The 12,245-nt window shown below is 51.4% G+C and overlaps 1 protein-coding gene across 2 annotated transcripts in view; it reads right to left on the reverse strand.

The window, feature by feature from the left end:
• Positions 1 to 11,557: 11,557 nt before the first annotated feature.
• The window catches only part of SMC6 (structural maintenance of chromosomes 6), a 70,512-nt gene continuing 69,824 nt past the window's right edge, over positions 11,558 to 12,245 (reverse strand). For both annotated transcript variants that reach the window (XM_083178578.1, XM_083178577.1), the window contains exon 27: positions 11,558 to 12,245. In XM_083178578.1, the coding sequence (XP_083034704.1) occupies positions 12,134 to 12,245 (112 nt within the window). In that variant the 3' untranslated portion in view covers positions 11,558 to 12,133.

Raw genomic sequence — 12,245 nt, forward strand, 5'->3', positions numbered from 1 at the left:
GTGGTATGGAATGTTTTGTTTTTATTTGTTTGCAATTATATCAGTTATTTTGCGCTATTAATAGCTACAGTATCAAATGCAAAATCTGATTCTACACTTGGGGCCTAATTCATGTTTAAATGGAATTGCACTGTGGCAAGGAAGCGGCGGTGCAATTCTGTGTAATTAAAATTTAAATGCAGCAGGAGACAAGTGCCCCGAGATGATAGGCGTCCGCAGGCGATAGGTAGGCACCCACAGAAGATAGGCTCCTGGAGGAGATAGGCGCCCGGAGAAGATAGATACCTGCAGGAGATAGGCGCCAGAAGATGATAGACAGGAGATAGATAAGTGCCTGCAGAAGACAGATACCTGCAGGAGATAGTCACCCAGAGGAGATAGTCATCTTCCGGAGATAGGCATTTGGAGGAGATAGATGCCTGCAGAAGATAAGTGCCAAGAGGAGATAGGTGCTTGGAGGAGATAGGTACCTGGAGGAGGAAATGTACCTGCAGGAGATATGCACCATGAGGAGATCAGCACCTACAGGAGATAGTCATCCACAGGAGATAGGCATCTGCAGAATAGATGCCTGCAGGAAATAGGCGTCTGCAGGAGATAGGTGCCCCGATGAGATGAATGCCTGCAGGACAAGGGCACCCGGATGAGATGGATGCCTGCAGGAAATAGGCCCCCCGAAGAGATAGATGCCTACAGGAGATAGGTGCCCAGAGTAGATAGATGCCTACAGGAGATATGCACCCTGAGGAGATCGTTGCCTACAGGAGATAGTCATCCACAGAAGATAGGCATCTGCAGGATAGATGCCTGCAGGAGATATTCGCCTGGAGTAGACAGGTGCTTGCAGGATATATTCATCTGCAGAAGATAGGTGCCCTGAGGAGATAGATGCCTGCAGGACAAGGGCGGCCGCAGGAGATATGCCCCCTGAGGAGATATGCATCTGCAGGATAGATGCCTGCAGGAAATAGGTGTCCGGAGGAAATAGGCTCCTGCAGGAGATATTCACCTGGAGTAGACAGGTGCCTGCAGGAAATATTCATCTGCAGGAGATAGGTGCCCCTATGAGATGGATGCCTGCAGGAAAAGGGTGCCCGGAAGAGATGGATGCCTGCAGGAGATAGGCCCCCAAAAGAGATAGATGCCTACAGGAGATAGGTACACAGAGTAGATAGTTGCCTACAGGAGATAGGTGCCCAGAGGAGATAGATGCCGGCAGGAGAGGTGCCCCTGGAAGAGATAGGATCCCATATGTAATAGGAGTTGCAGGAGATAGGCCCCCTGAGGTCATAGGCACCTACAGGAAAGAGGCACCCACAGGAGATAGGCGCCCGGAGGAGATGGATCCCTGTAAGAGATATTCATCTCCCAGAGATAGGTGCCAGCAGGAGATAAATGCCTGCAGGAGAAAGGTGTCCAGAGAAAATAGATGCCTGCAGGATATTCATCTGCGGGAGATAGGCACCTCCTGCATGCATTTGCTAGATCTAAGTATTGTCTGAAGACGCAATGTTTTTAGGCACCAGCCAGCCTGTGTAAGCTAAAGCCTACTCAGGCTGGCCATCGGATCCAGACACCCGTCCAGTAAGTCTGCACAGACCCTGACACTTAAAACCAGGGCTGGTACACCCCATGCTGTCTCTCAAATACCGCACCATGTCATTCTGCAGCTGACAGGGCTACAAGCAATATCACAAGACCTGTGTAGTGCCTCCAAAGACCCGACACCTTCAGATTTGTACGTAAACCATTGCATTTACCAAATTTGAATTAGGCCCTTAATCCAAAGCCACTGTGCAGTGAGATCTACAGCACTGTAACGATATTATACCAAAGAAAGCACTTAAGCCTCATTACTAAAGGTTACTCAGTTCAGATGTATGATCGCAGTCCCATCTGGCCAATCATGAGGAGGCTGAACCCGTTGGTGTCACGGACAGATCCTGGATACCTCCCTGCATCATTGGGGCAGATTAGTCTGGGACACAGGAATGACAGCTGGTTTAAAGCCACACAACATTTAACCTTCTCATGAGTGTCCAAATTATACTGTATGACGGAGGTTCCCAACCATGGTCATCAATGCACAGCTTTTAAGGATAGCCATATTTTAATAGAGGTGACTTAATTAGTACCTGTTATTTGGATTGGTCCATCTGTTCTCAGTGCGACGGGTGTATGGTAAAGGGGGTCAGGGGAGAGAGACAAAGTCCTCTCCTGTTTACTTACTTTGTCCCAACTTCTACAGGAAGAGCTTAGTGTCATACTGAAAACTGTTTGCTAAGCCTGACTGCATGTTACTGGGTACAGACTGGTTACATTAGCAAATGAAAAGAGATTAGCAGCTAATGTTTTGTGTGTCTAAAAACAGATTTATTGGCAAAGGAAAACCTTTTCTTTTCCCCCCCAGCGTCGGTTCCTAGATTCTGTGGCCAAATCCCATCAGGCTCCTGTTTAGTGCAGACAGGAGTTACACCTATGTATTCTGAGCATTGCATCTCACGTGAGACTTGCACTAGGAACTGCGGACCTGGTTCTCAGGATTTTCCACAGACTGCATGGGTCAGAAAACTGCAAATGGGGTCTGCGCATTTATGGCACAGAGACAAGTAGCTCCATGCCACATCCTCGTGGGTGTAAGCTTTTGTGCCGAGTCTCATGGGAGTGGGGATTCAGATAATAGGACTACAGCGTCTTGGTTGACACTAAAGATCGACATTCGCTAGATGGACATTGTTGTACTTTTTCATATCTTAACATACACCTGGAATCCAATTGGGAACCGTAAAGTGCCCCAAACGCATTGATAGTGGAGCGAGGCACCGTGCAAGGGTACACTCTATACTAAATAGGGCTCCTTGTCGACATTTACACAAAAGCATGGTAAACTCATGTCAACCTTTCCACGTCAACATTCTTTATGCGCTATGATAATTGGGTGTCCTTGTTAACATTAACACAAAAAGTAAAAAAAGGTGTCGACATTTACCATGTCAACATTCTGCTTGTGTCAACTGTGTCCATGCCAACCTATCGCATGTTGACCTATTCACACCACACCCTAGGACGTTACATGGGCATGCAGCCAGACTTGCTTGTTTGATGCGCCCAGGCGCAGTAGGAACGCCCGTGTGTCTTATGGGTGCAATATCCTGTACGAAGGATGGCTACAGATCGGGAAAAGAGCAGAGCGACTCGTGCGCAGGCAGACGAGCGGATACTCACATTAGAACACCCTAATAAGTAGGTTACCCCAGTCGGACAGAAAAAGAGCGGTTTACGCCCCTGCAGGAACTCGGCACTGGGGTTCTCAGGGACATAGAGCTCGCTGTAGAATTACACCAAAGTCATCATCTCTTAAATCATGCATGTCCAAACTGTGGCCCTTCAGCTGTTGTGGAACTACACATCCCAGCATGCCTTGCCATAGTTTTAGCATTCCCTAATAGTAAAACTGTGGCAAGGCATGCTGGGACTTGGAGGGCCAAAGTTTGGACATGCCTGTATAGAGGTTAAGACGACATTGGCAAAGAACTAGCAGCTAGATACCAGCCCGGAGGTGGCAGGGGTAACACATATTACATTCATGGCCCATTGGCTCAGTGCACGCGCACTCACATGGCCTAAAACAGGCGTGTCCAATCTATGGCCATCCAGCTGTTGTAAAACTACAAGTGCCCATAATGCCTTGCCACATTTTTCTATTGGGGGATGCAAAAACTATTGCAAGGCATGCTGGGATGTGTAGTTTTGTAGAAATGCGCCCCGGTGCAGTAACACCGGGACGGAAGGGGCAGTGCCGCCGCCGGGTGGTGCCGCCCCCTGCAGCCAGGGCCAGTGTACTCGTGCGGTCACTGGCCCTGCTGCTGGTTGGCGCCTGCTTCCTGGCCTGGGGTGGCCTGGCGCCACCCCAGGGAGCCGGAAGCAGACCCTCCAATGACGCCGGGTGTGATCCCCACGAACAAAGGGAATTCAAATGTGCCGCCAGAGGAGAGCCAATCATGGCTCTTGCTCTGGTGCCCAATGGGAAGCGGAGGCGGCGAGCCAATCCTGGCTCGCCACGTCACGAGCCCCGCCCCGGGTGCTGGTTTGAACTAACCAGCGTCGGGAGCGGAAAGGAGAGTTCGGCGACGGAGAATGAGAGGAGAGAGCCCTGGAACACAGAGGAGCAGCCGCCGGAAGCCCCAGGAGGCGGCAGCTGTGTGCGCAGGACTGCTACACGCTGCCACCCGCCGGGCGAAGTACACAGTGTCGGGGACAGCCAGCGAAGATGGAGGAAGCCTGGGTGCGGAGGGGTGCAACGCAAAAGAGCTTGCCCCGGCCCCGCTGCCCCGGTGAAGACTGCAGGAAGCCCGGAGGTGGTGGGAAGCATCCCACCTCAGGCGAGGACGGACCACCCTCGTGGCTGGACCAGGCTTGGTCCAGCGGAAGTCCCTAGGACGGGTAAGTCCACATGCGGGTCCCCTCCCTAGACCACCAGGTGTTTGGGCAATAGGCCCGTGGGCCCAATTCAGGCACCAGGCCTGCGGGACCATAGTCGGGCTCTAGGCCCGTGGGGACCTCAGGTTGGTGGCGTTGGGCATTAGGCCCAGTGTACTCGTGCGGTCACTGGCCCTGCTGCTAGTTGGCGCCTGCTTCCTGGTCTGGCGCCACCCCAGGGAGCCGGAAGCAGACCCTCCAATGACGCCAGGTGTGGGGGCAGCGGCGAGCCTTCGCCGCTGATCCCCACGAACAAAGGGAATTCAAATGTGGCGCCAGAGGAGAGCCAATCATGGCTCTCGCTCTGGCGCCCAATAGGAAGCGGCAGCGGCGAGCCAATCCTGGCTCGCCACGTCATGAGCCCCGTCCCCGGGCGCTGGTTTGAACTAACCAGCGCCGGGAGCGGAAAGGAGAGTTCGGCGACGGAGGACGAGAGGAGAGAGCCCCGGAACGCAGAGGAGCAGCCGCCGGAAGCCCCAGGAGGTGGCAGCTGTGTGCGCAGGACTGCTACACGCTGCCACCCGCCGGGCGAAGTACACAGTGTCGGGGACAGCCAGCGAAGATGGAGGAAGCCTGGGTGCGGCGGGGTGCAACGCAAAAGAGCTTACCCCGGTGAAGACTGCAGGAAGCCCGGAGGTGGTGGGAAGCATCCCACCTCAGGCGAGGACGGACCACCCTCGTGGCTGGACCAGGCTTGGTCCAGCGGAAGGCCCTAGGACGGGTAAGTCCACATGCGGGTCCCCTCCCTAGACCACCAGGTGTTTGGGCAATAGGCCCGTGGGCCCAATTCAGGCACCAGGCCTGCGGGACCATAGTCGGGCTCTAGGCCCGTGGGGACCTCAGGTTGGTGGCGTTGGGCATTAGGCCCCTTTGTGTGTGTCGGGCATTAGGCCCGGTTGTGCTCTGGGATTTAGGCCCACATATAGTCGGCCCTCAGGCCCAATTGGTTGCTAAGCACCAGGCCCATCTGTGTCGCTGGGCATCAGGCCCATCTGTGTTGCAGGGCGCGAGGCACTTGTTGTGCACGAGGTCCAGACCCCCCTAGGGCTGAGGCCTCTCCGAAGAAGTAACAGGCCTGTATCGACAGGCCGCGAATTCAGGTATCGCCACAAGGGTTATTGTGGTATGGCTGGGAGCAGCCAGAGGGAGGTAGGCCCCTCGCTAGGTGTTGGTGCAGTGTTGTCTATTTACATTGCACTGTTTTACTTGACACCGTGTACTGTATGCTGTACTTGGGTTCACCAATTGTGGCCCTGTGCAGATTGTGTTCTTTTCAGGTTGGGCGTGCGTCAAGCCGCAGGTTGCGCGACGCTAGGCCGTGGCATCGGAAGATCCGGCGCTAGGTCACAGGTTGCGCGGGCGTTAGGCACCAGGTTGCGTGACGCTAGGCCGTGGCATCGGAAGATCCGGCGCTAGGTCGCAGGTTGCGCGGGCGTTAGGCGCCTGGTTGCGTGATGCTAGGCCGTGGCATCGGAAGATCCGGCGCTAGGTCACAGGTTGCGCTGGCATTAGGTGCCAGGTTGCGCGACGCTAGGCTGTGGCATCCAAGGATCCAGTGCTAGGTCGCGAGTTACGTAAGACGGCTTCAGGCCGCAGGGTGCGCGGGCGTTAAGCCGCAGGCGCGTTGGTGTATTGCCCTGCCCTAGGGAGCAGGAGGTTACGTGAGTTCATTTTCAGGTGCCGGTATCCGCATTGGAAGCGTGACGGCGGACCAGTAAACGACTGGTGAGTAGAAATTGTATTGCATCTGTTGTCGTGTTGTTTATGCTCCTTCCCCTCCCCGGAGCGTTCCCCCACCCCAGCTACACCTGCCGTGTTCCACAAGCGGGTGTAACCATTCTGAGGCCAATAGTGCCTGTGATGAGCATCCCCTCCCCCCCTTAGGGGACTTCCCCCCTTTGTTTCCCTTACAGGTGCAGTCGCTTCCGGAAACTAGTGGAGTAAGAAGGTGGTACCGGGACCGCCATAGGCCCGAAGGTGAGAGGCGGAGCGCAGCGAGGTGAGTCCGCGCAGCAAGGGATAGCGCGGCGCGTGTGCCCTCGTGCCTCCCACAGTTTCACAACAGCTGAAGGGCGAAGGTTGGACATGCCTGCTCTAAACGGCGTAATGCACAACTGCTGAATACATTACAATGTACACAATACACAAAAAATGCACAGGTTGCTGGCAACGGTAACAGAGTTGACAGCAGATAATACACCAGAGAACACATCGTTCCCTGGTAGAACTTTCATTATTACTCATTGTTTTGTTTTTGTGAAGTGTAACTGAAGAGATGTGGTCGCTGCCGGCAGCAGAGAAGCGGGAAGGCTCTGGAAGAGAGCAGGAAAGGCTTCAGCATCTGTCTGCATTGCACCACAGGCTGCCTGGCATCTGCACGTACGTGCTCCCATTGTACACGGTACATTGGCCTCCGTGCTGCAGAACACAGCACTGGGTGACTGCGGACAAGGACACTGCAGATCCCTCACGTCTCTTTGATCTTTCCATCTTAACCCTTCATGTGGCAGAGTACAGCAATGTCAGCCACACCGTTCTCATCCAGAACATTGTATATACCCGTGTCTCAGGCTTTAGTTATCAGCAGGGCTGGATCACATTAGTTGTCAGTGAGACAATCTGCCAAGACCAATACATGTACATAGGAGATTACTCAGCCCTCACTATGAGCCTCTGCTAATTCCCATTTCCCTAGGGACTGTGTGATACAGGAGGACAGCGCTACCCGCTGGCAAGCATGAAACGGCACGTATTATTCACCACCTTCCTTCTCCAAGTTATAGGGGAATGATGGGCAAAAGGAGAATAAATCTGCAGCTGGATTTTTATATATATATATATACATACATATATATATAATACATATATAGATGGGATACATTCATTGGGTCACGACCAAGTAGGTTGGAAGATCGACAAGACTTTAGGTCGACATGGGTTAGGTCAACAGGGTTATTAGGTCGACATGGGTTGTTTTACTTTTTGAGCCGACAGGCGGTATTTCATGCCCTACCATCCACTAGGGCGTGGTGGGAGAATAAAATACCGTGCCCGAAGCATGGCGAGCCATGCAATAGGACGCGGTGGTACGTTTCGGTGTCCATGTCAACACAATGTGCCGACAGGCGGTATTTCATGCCCTACCATCCACTAGGGCGTGGTGGGAGAATAGAATAGTGTGCTGAGTGTAGCGAGGGGATGCGGTGGTATGTTTTAGTGTTAATGTTGACTGTGTCGACATAAGGGTAAAAATTTTTCCAAAAATATAATAAAAAAAAAACCATGTCAACTTTTTCACTGTCAATCTTACCCTTTTCAACCTAATGACCCTGTTGCCCTTACCCCTGTCGACCTAGACTCATGTCAACCTTCCTGCATGTTGACCTAATGACTGTCTGAGAAACTGATCCACACCCAGGGACTTGTTTAGGAAATACAGGTAACTGAAACCTGTATGGCTATCTTATGTGTTGTAGTAGATCCTGAGGGCCAGATGTACCAAGCTTCAAACGTGTTAAAGTGGAGAGTGATAACCAACCAGCTCCTACTGTACCTGCCATGTCACATGCAGGGTTTGAAAATGAAAGGTAGGAGCTGATCATTGACGTAACTATAAATTCTGCTCCCCCCTGCCAGTTTTTGGGCGCCCCCCTCCCCCCCCATCACATAACGGAGAAGCTAAAGCAGGAGAGAGGAAGAGAGACCAGCATACACTGATGCTTCCCTTGACTCTGACACATCCCAGGCCGCCCTAGCATGCCCATCCTCTACACAGTAGCCAATAGCCGGCTGTGTACAGTAAATTTAATCAGTGGGGGGAATTGTCATCTCTGCCATTGCCACACCCGCGCTGTGGCTGACTCGCCTCCAGTGCTCAGCCAGTGGGCAGCGGCATGTCAGTGCGTCGAGCGGGTGCCAGCGCCCAAACAGACACCACTGCTGCTTGCTCCCCCAAGGGGCTGCCTTACAGTAGTTACGCCACGGGAGCTGATTGGCTGGCTGTTTATCACTCTCCATTTTATCACTTTTTGAAGCTTGATACATCTGGCCCTGAGTGAAAGTGGGCGTGCCACAGTACACCATCCAGGGACGTGCATGGTATGTGGAACATGATTTCCAAAGTTGCAGAATGGCGGGCTAGCCCAGGCATCAGAAACAACTGGGCTCCAGGAGTTTCCAGAGACATGCACCACCAAACAAAAATCTGTCCTGGGTGAAAATGTTCCGGCCAACAGAGTCCGTGGCGAATTACAATAAAGACCTGAAGCACCACGATCAATGGCAAAGCCCGGTGTGTGATGGACAAGGTTTTAGTTCCTTTTTAAAAAAAAAAAAAAAACTTTATTAAAACATCCTGCATTCAGGCACCCATTTGGATCTAAAGTGAGCCGAGGTGGCTGTCAGTGTGCTCACCCATCCCAGGAATGACAGCAAGTGTGTAACCTCTATCGCACAATGGCGATGATATGAATGTGTATCTCTGATATATAGTTTTTAGATGTACAGTAATGTATACTTAATGTTAGGAGTTCTAATTGTATATTGAATGAAATCAGACTGATGGTCAAAAAGAAAAGTGTTTCAGAGGAATCAATGGTACTTGTGGACAATCACGCAAAAAATCGCATCGCATGCGTTTTTTAACAGAAAAGCATCCAAATGCATTGAAATTAGTATCAAACATGTTCAATGGCCCCCAAATGTCTTTTTTGAGGCTGTACCACCCCCACTATCAACGCGAACCCGAAGCGCGGCGAGCGCGGCGGTACGCGTCCTACGACCTTTTCATACCCCCACTATCCACGTCGGCGTGGAGTTGAGAATAGAAAGCGTGGCGAGCGCAGCGAGGGGACACTGATACCTTCACAGGTATACGCGTCCCCTCGCGGGCTTCACAGGTGTCCGCGTCCCCTCGCTGCGCTCGCCACGCTTCGGGCTCGGTGGCTCGCCACACTTTCTTTTCTCAACTCCACGCCGACGTGGATAGTGGGGGTATGAAAAGGGCGTAGGACGCGTACCGCTGCGCTCGCCACGCTTCGGGTTCGCGTTGATAGTGGGGGTGGTACAGCCTCAAAAATGACATTTGGGGGCCATAGAACATGTTTGATACTAATTTCAATGCATTTGGATGCTTTTCTGTTAAAAAACGCATGCGCTGCGATCGCATGCGATTTTGTAAAAAAAAAATTGGTTAAAAACTGCAAAAATCGCATGCCACTATAAATGGCATGCGATGGGAGCCGTGATACTCCACAAGTACCGAATCCATTAATAAATTATCATTTACATCACTTATTCAGTTAACTAAAATCTGAAGAAAGCACAGAAGCTATAAACCCTATAAAATCTAAAGTCGTTCTAAACATTTGCTGCTCCCCAAGTGGTGAGATGGAGTACCTGCCGCCTGACCCATGGACTGCCCTGTTGGCCCTACGCTCTATGTAGTAGCTCAGCGTTTTGTGTGGGCAGGGATAGCGCAATGTGATTGGCCATGCTCCAGTAGCTCAGTGCACCTGACACTATGGGGTGCATTCAATGCGGCTAGCGAGCAGGTTTAATGGCAGAGATCGCCGAAAACAAGCGTTCCTCGCTGTTTAACCCTGTGCCGTCCACTCACTGTATTCAATGTTTCTGGGGAATCCTTGCTGTAACAGTAAGGCGATGATTCCCCCAAACTTTGAGGCTCGAGGCTAATGCAGTGAGCCCGCTGCATTTAGCCACGAGCCTCGCTGTTTTAGCGGCCGCAAACGCCGTTCCCCTTCGCTACAAAAACCTAGCGAGGAGGAAACGGCATGTGGGGTTAGTTGAATACTGACCGGGCGAGCTGTGACAGCGAGCAGAAAGCATGGAATAGACCCCTATATATTCAGTCTGTGTTAGCAAATCACATTATAATAAAACAAAAACGACAAATTGTGCTGAAAGCTTTTGCTGGGAAACGTTTGAAAGTTCTGGTGTCCAGGTCGACAGTCTATCGGTCAACACTAAGGGCCGTATTCAATGCAGCTGGCGAGGGGGTCAAACGCCAGGGATCGCCAAAAACAAGCAATGCTAGCTGTTTAACCCCCGCGCCGGCTGCTGACCCTATTCTATGTTCCAGAGGAAGTGTTGCTGTCAGAGGACAGCGAGAATTCCCCCAAACAGTGAGGCTCAAGGCTAATGCAGGGAGCTGGCTGCATTTAGCCGTGAGCATCGCCGTTTCCACGTCGCTGCAAAAACCCAGCGGGGTGGAAATGGTGGGTGCAGGGGGTCAGTTGAATACTGACCTGTGACGGCGAGCAGTCAGCACTGTTAGCTGTCGCGGCTCGCAAAAGTCATTGAATATGTCCCTAACTGGTCAACATGCAACAGGTCGACACAGACAAAAGACCGACATGCTTTAGGTCGAAATTAACATGTTGATATGTCAACATAGACAAAAGGTTGACACATAAAAAGGTCGACATGTATGGACTTTTTCCATACTTAACCATCGACTTGGACACCGATAGGGAACGGTAATTAATATGTGTGATGGCAAAAGAAAAGGATTCTTAACACACAATAATACAGTGACACACAAAGCAAATCACACACTTGTATACAAAGAGTAACAATACTCCGTGGGATCATTATGTGCCACCTCCTCCTGGGGGACCCTGATATACTTGGGGCTGGGAAACAGATGCTTAGACAGTGTACACGACCTGGATCAGTGATGCAATGCTGTCTGACAGGTGTCAGTAAGGCCGTCAGTAAGCAGTCTGCATAGGGCGGTTGGTTATGCGGCACAGCGTGTATAATCACCGGGGCAGGCCTGCTTTGGTACAGTACAGTAATGGTTGCAAACACGTCAGCTTTCCGCCATACTTGTGTAGTATAACGAGAGAGGCCATCGTTCCGCAGTCTTCAATAACATACACTCGCCTTGTACCAAGAACAAACAGATTCTTCAGCTTCCCCCAATAACTCAGTGGCGGCACTTAGCCGAGAACCTGACTGTATGCCATGTGTGATTAACTGGAGATATAAATGGAACATCTGGCCTCCTACCCACTCGCACAGCTCAGATGGTGATAAAATGACAGCAGCCAGGTCATTAAACAGAACTATACACTTTATTATGGACGGTGCTACATACTGTACTGGGACAGGTATGCTGTGGCTCCCATTTCCCAGCCTGCTTTGTGTACTGCCGGCTGGGATAGCATGTGAATGTGTAGCGGTGAATGTCACGCGCACATCCTGCAACAATGGTGGGCAGAGATGGGAATCTCGCGGCGCAGCCGTGGGTACCTCCCATCATGCACTGCGGTGGTAAAAGCCACGCGTTGCCTCCTGTCCCTGTACAGTGTGTATATAATGCCACCTGGATTTGCATGAAAAATGCTTTAAATTAAAAAAGAAAAAAACCTACCATAAAACAATCGCTGACTAGTAACATTTCTTTCTCAGCGGTAACTATTTGAGAGAGGAGACTGGCGAGCGGCACCAGCCGAAGTTCAAATAGAAGAAATAAAACATATAAAATACGTTGGCTATTTACAGAAATATAAATAAACATTTCTCTGTATTAACAGTGGGATAGAAAACAAGGGGCGAGGTGAGAACGGGGCGGTCCACAGGAATCTAAAACTGAAATGGCACTGGAGCTTCTCCGTCTGCAGACCACCTTCTAATCCTCCTCCTCCTCCTCCTGGCCGGCGGCGACATAGGGTAGAGTGGTTTGTCCTCGTTCGGGGTCTTGCATTCGAAGAATTCGGATGAGATTAGAGTAAGGGAGAGAG

The sequence above is a fragment of the Crinia signifera genome, chromosome 3 (assembly GCF_055691185.1).
Source record: "Crinia signifera chromosome 3, ASM5569118v1, whole genome shotgun sequence".
Lineage (NCBI taxonomy): Eukaryota > Metazoa > Chordata > Amphibia > Anura > Myobatrachidae > Crinia > Crinia signifera.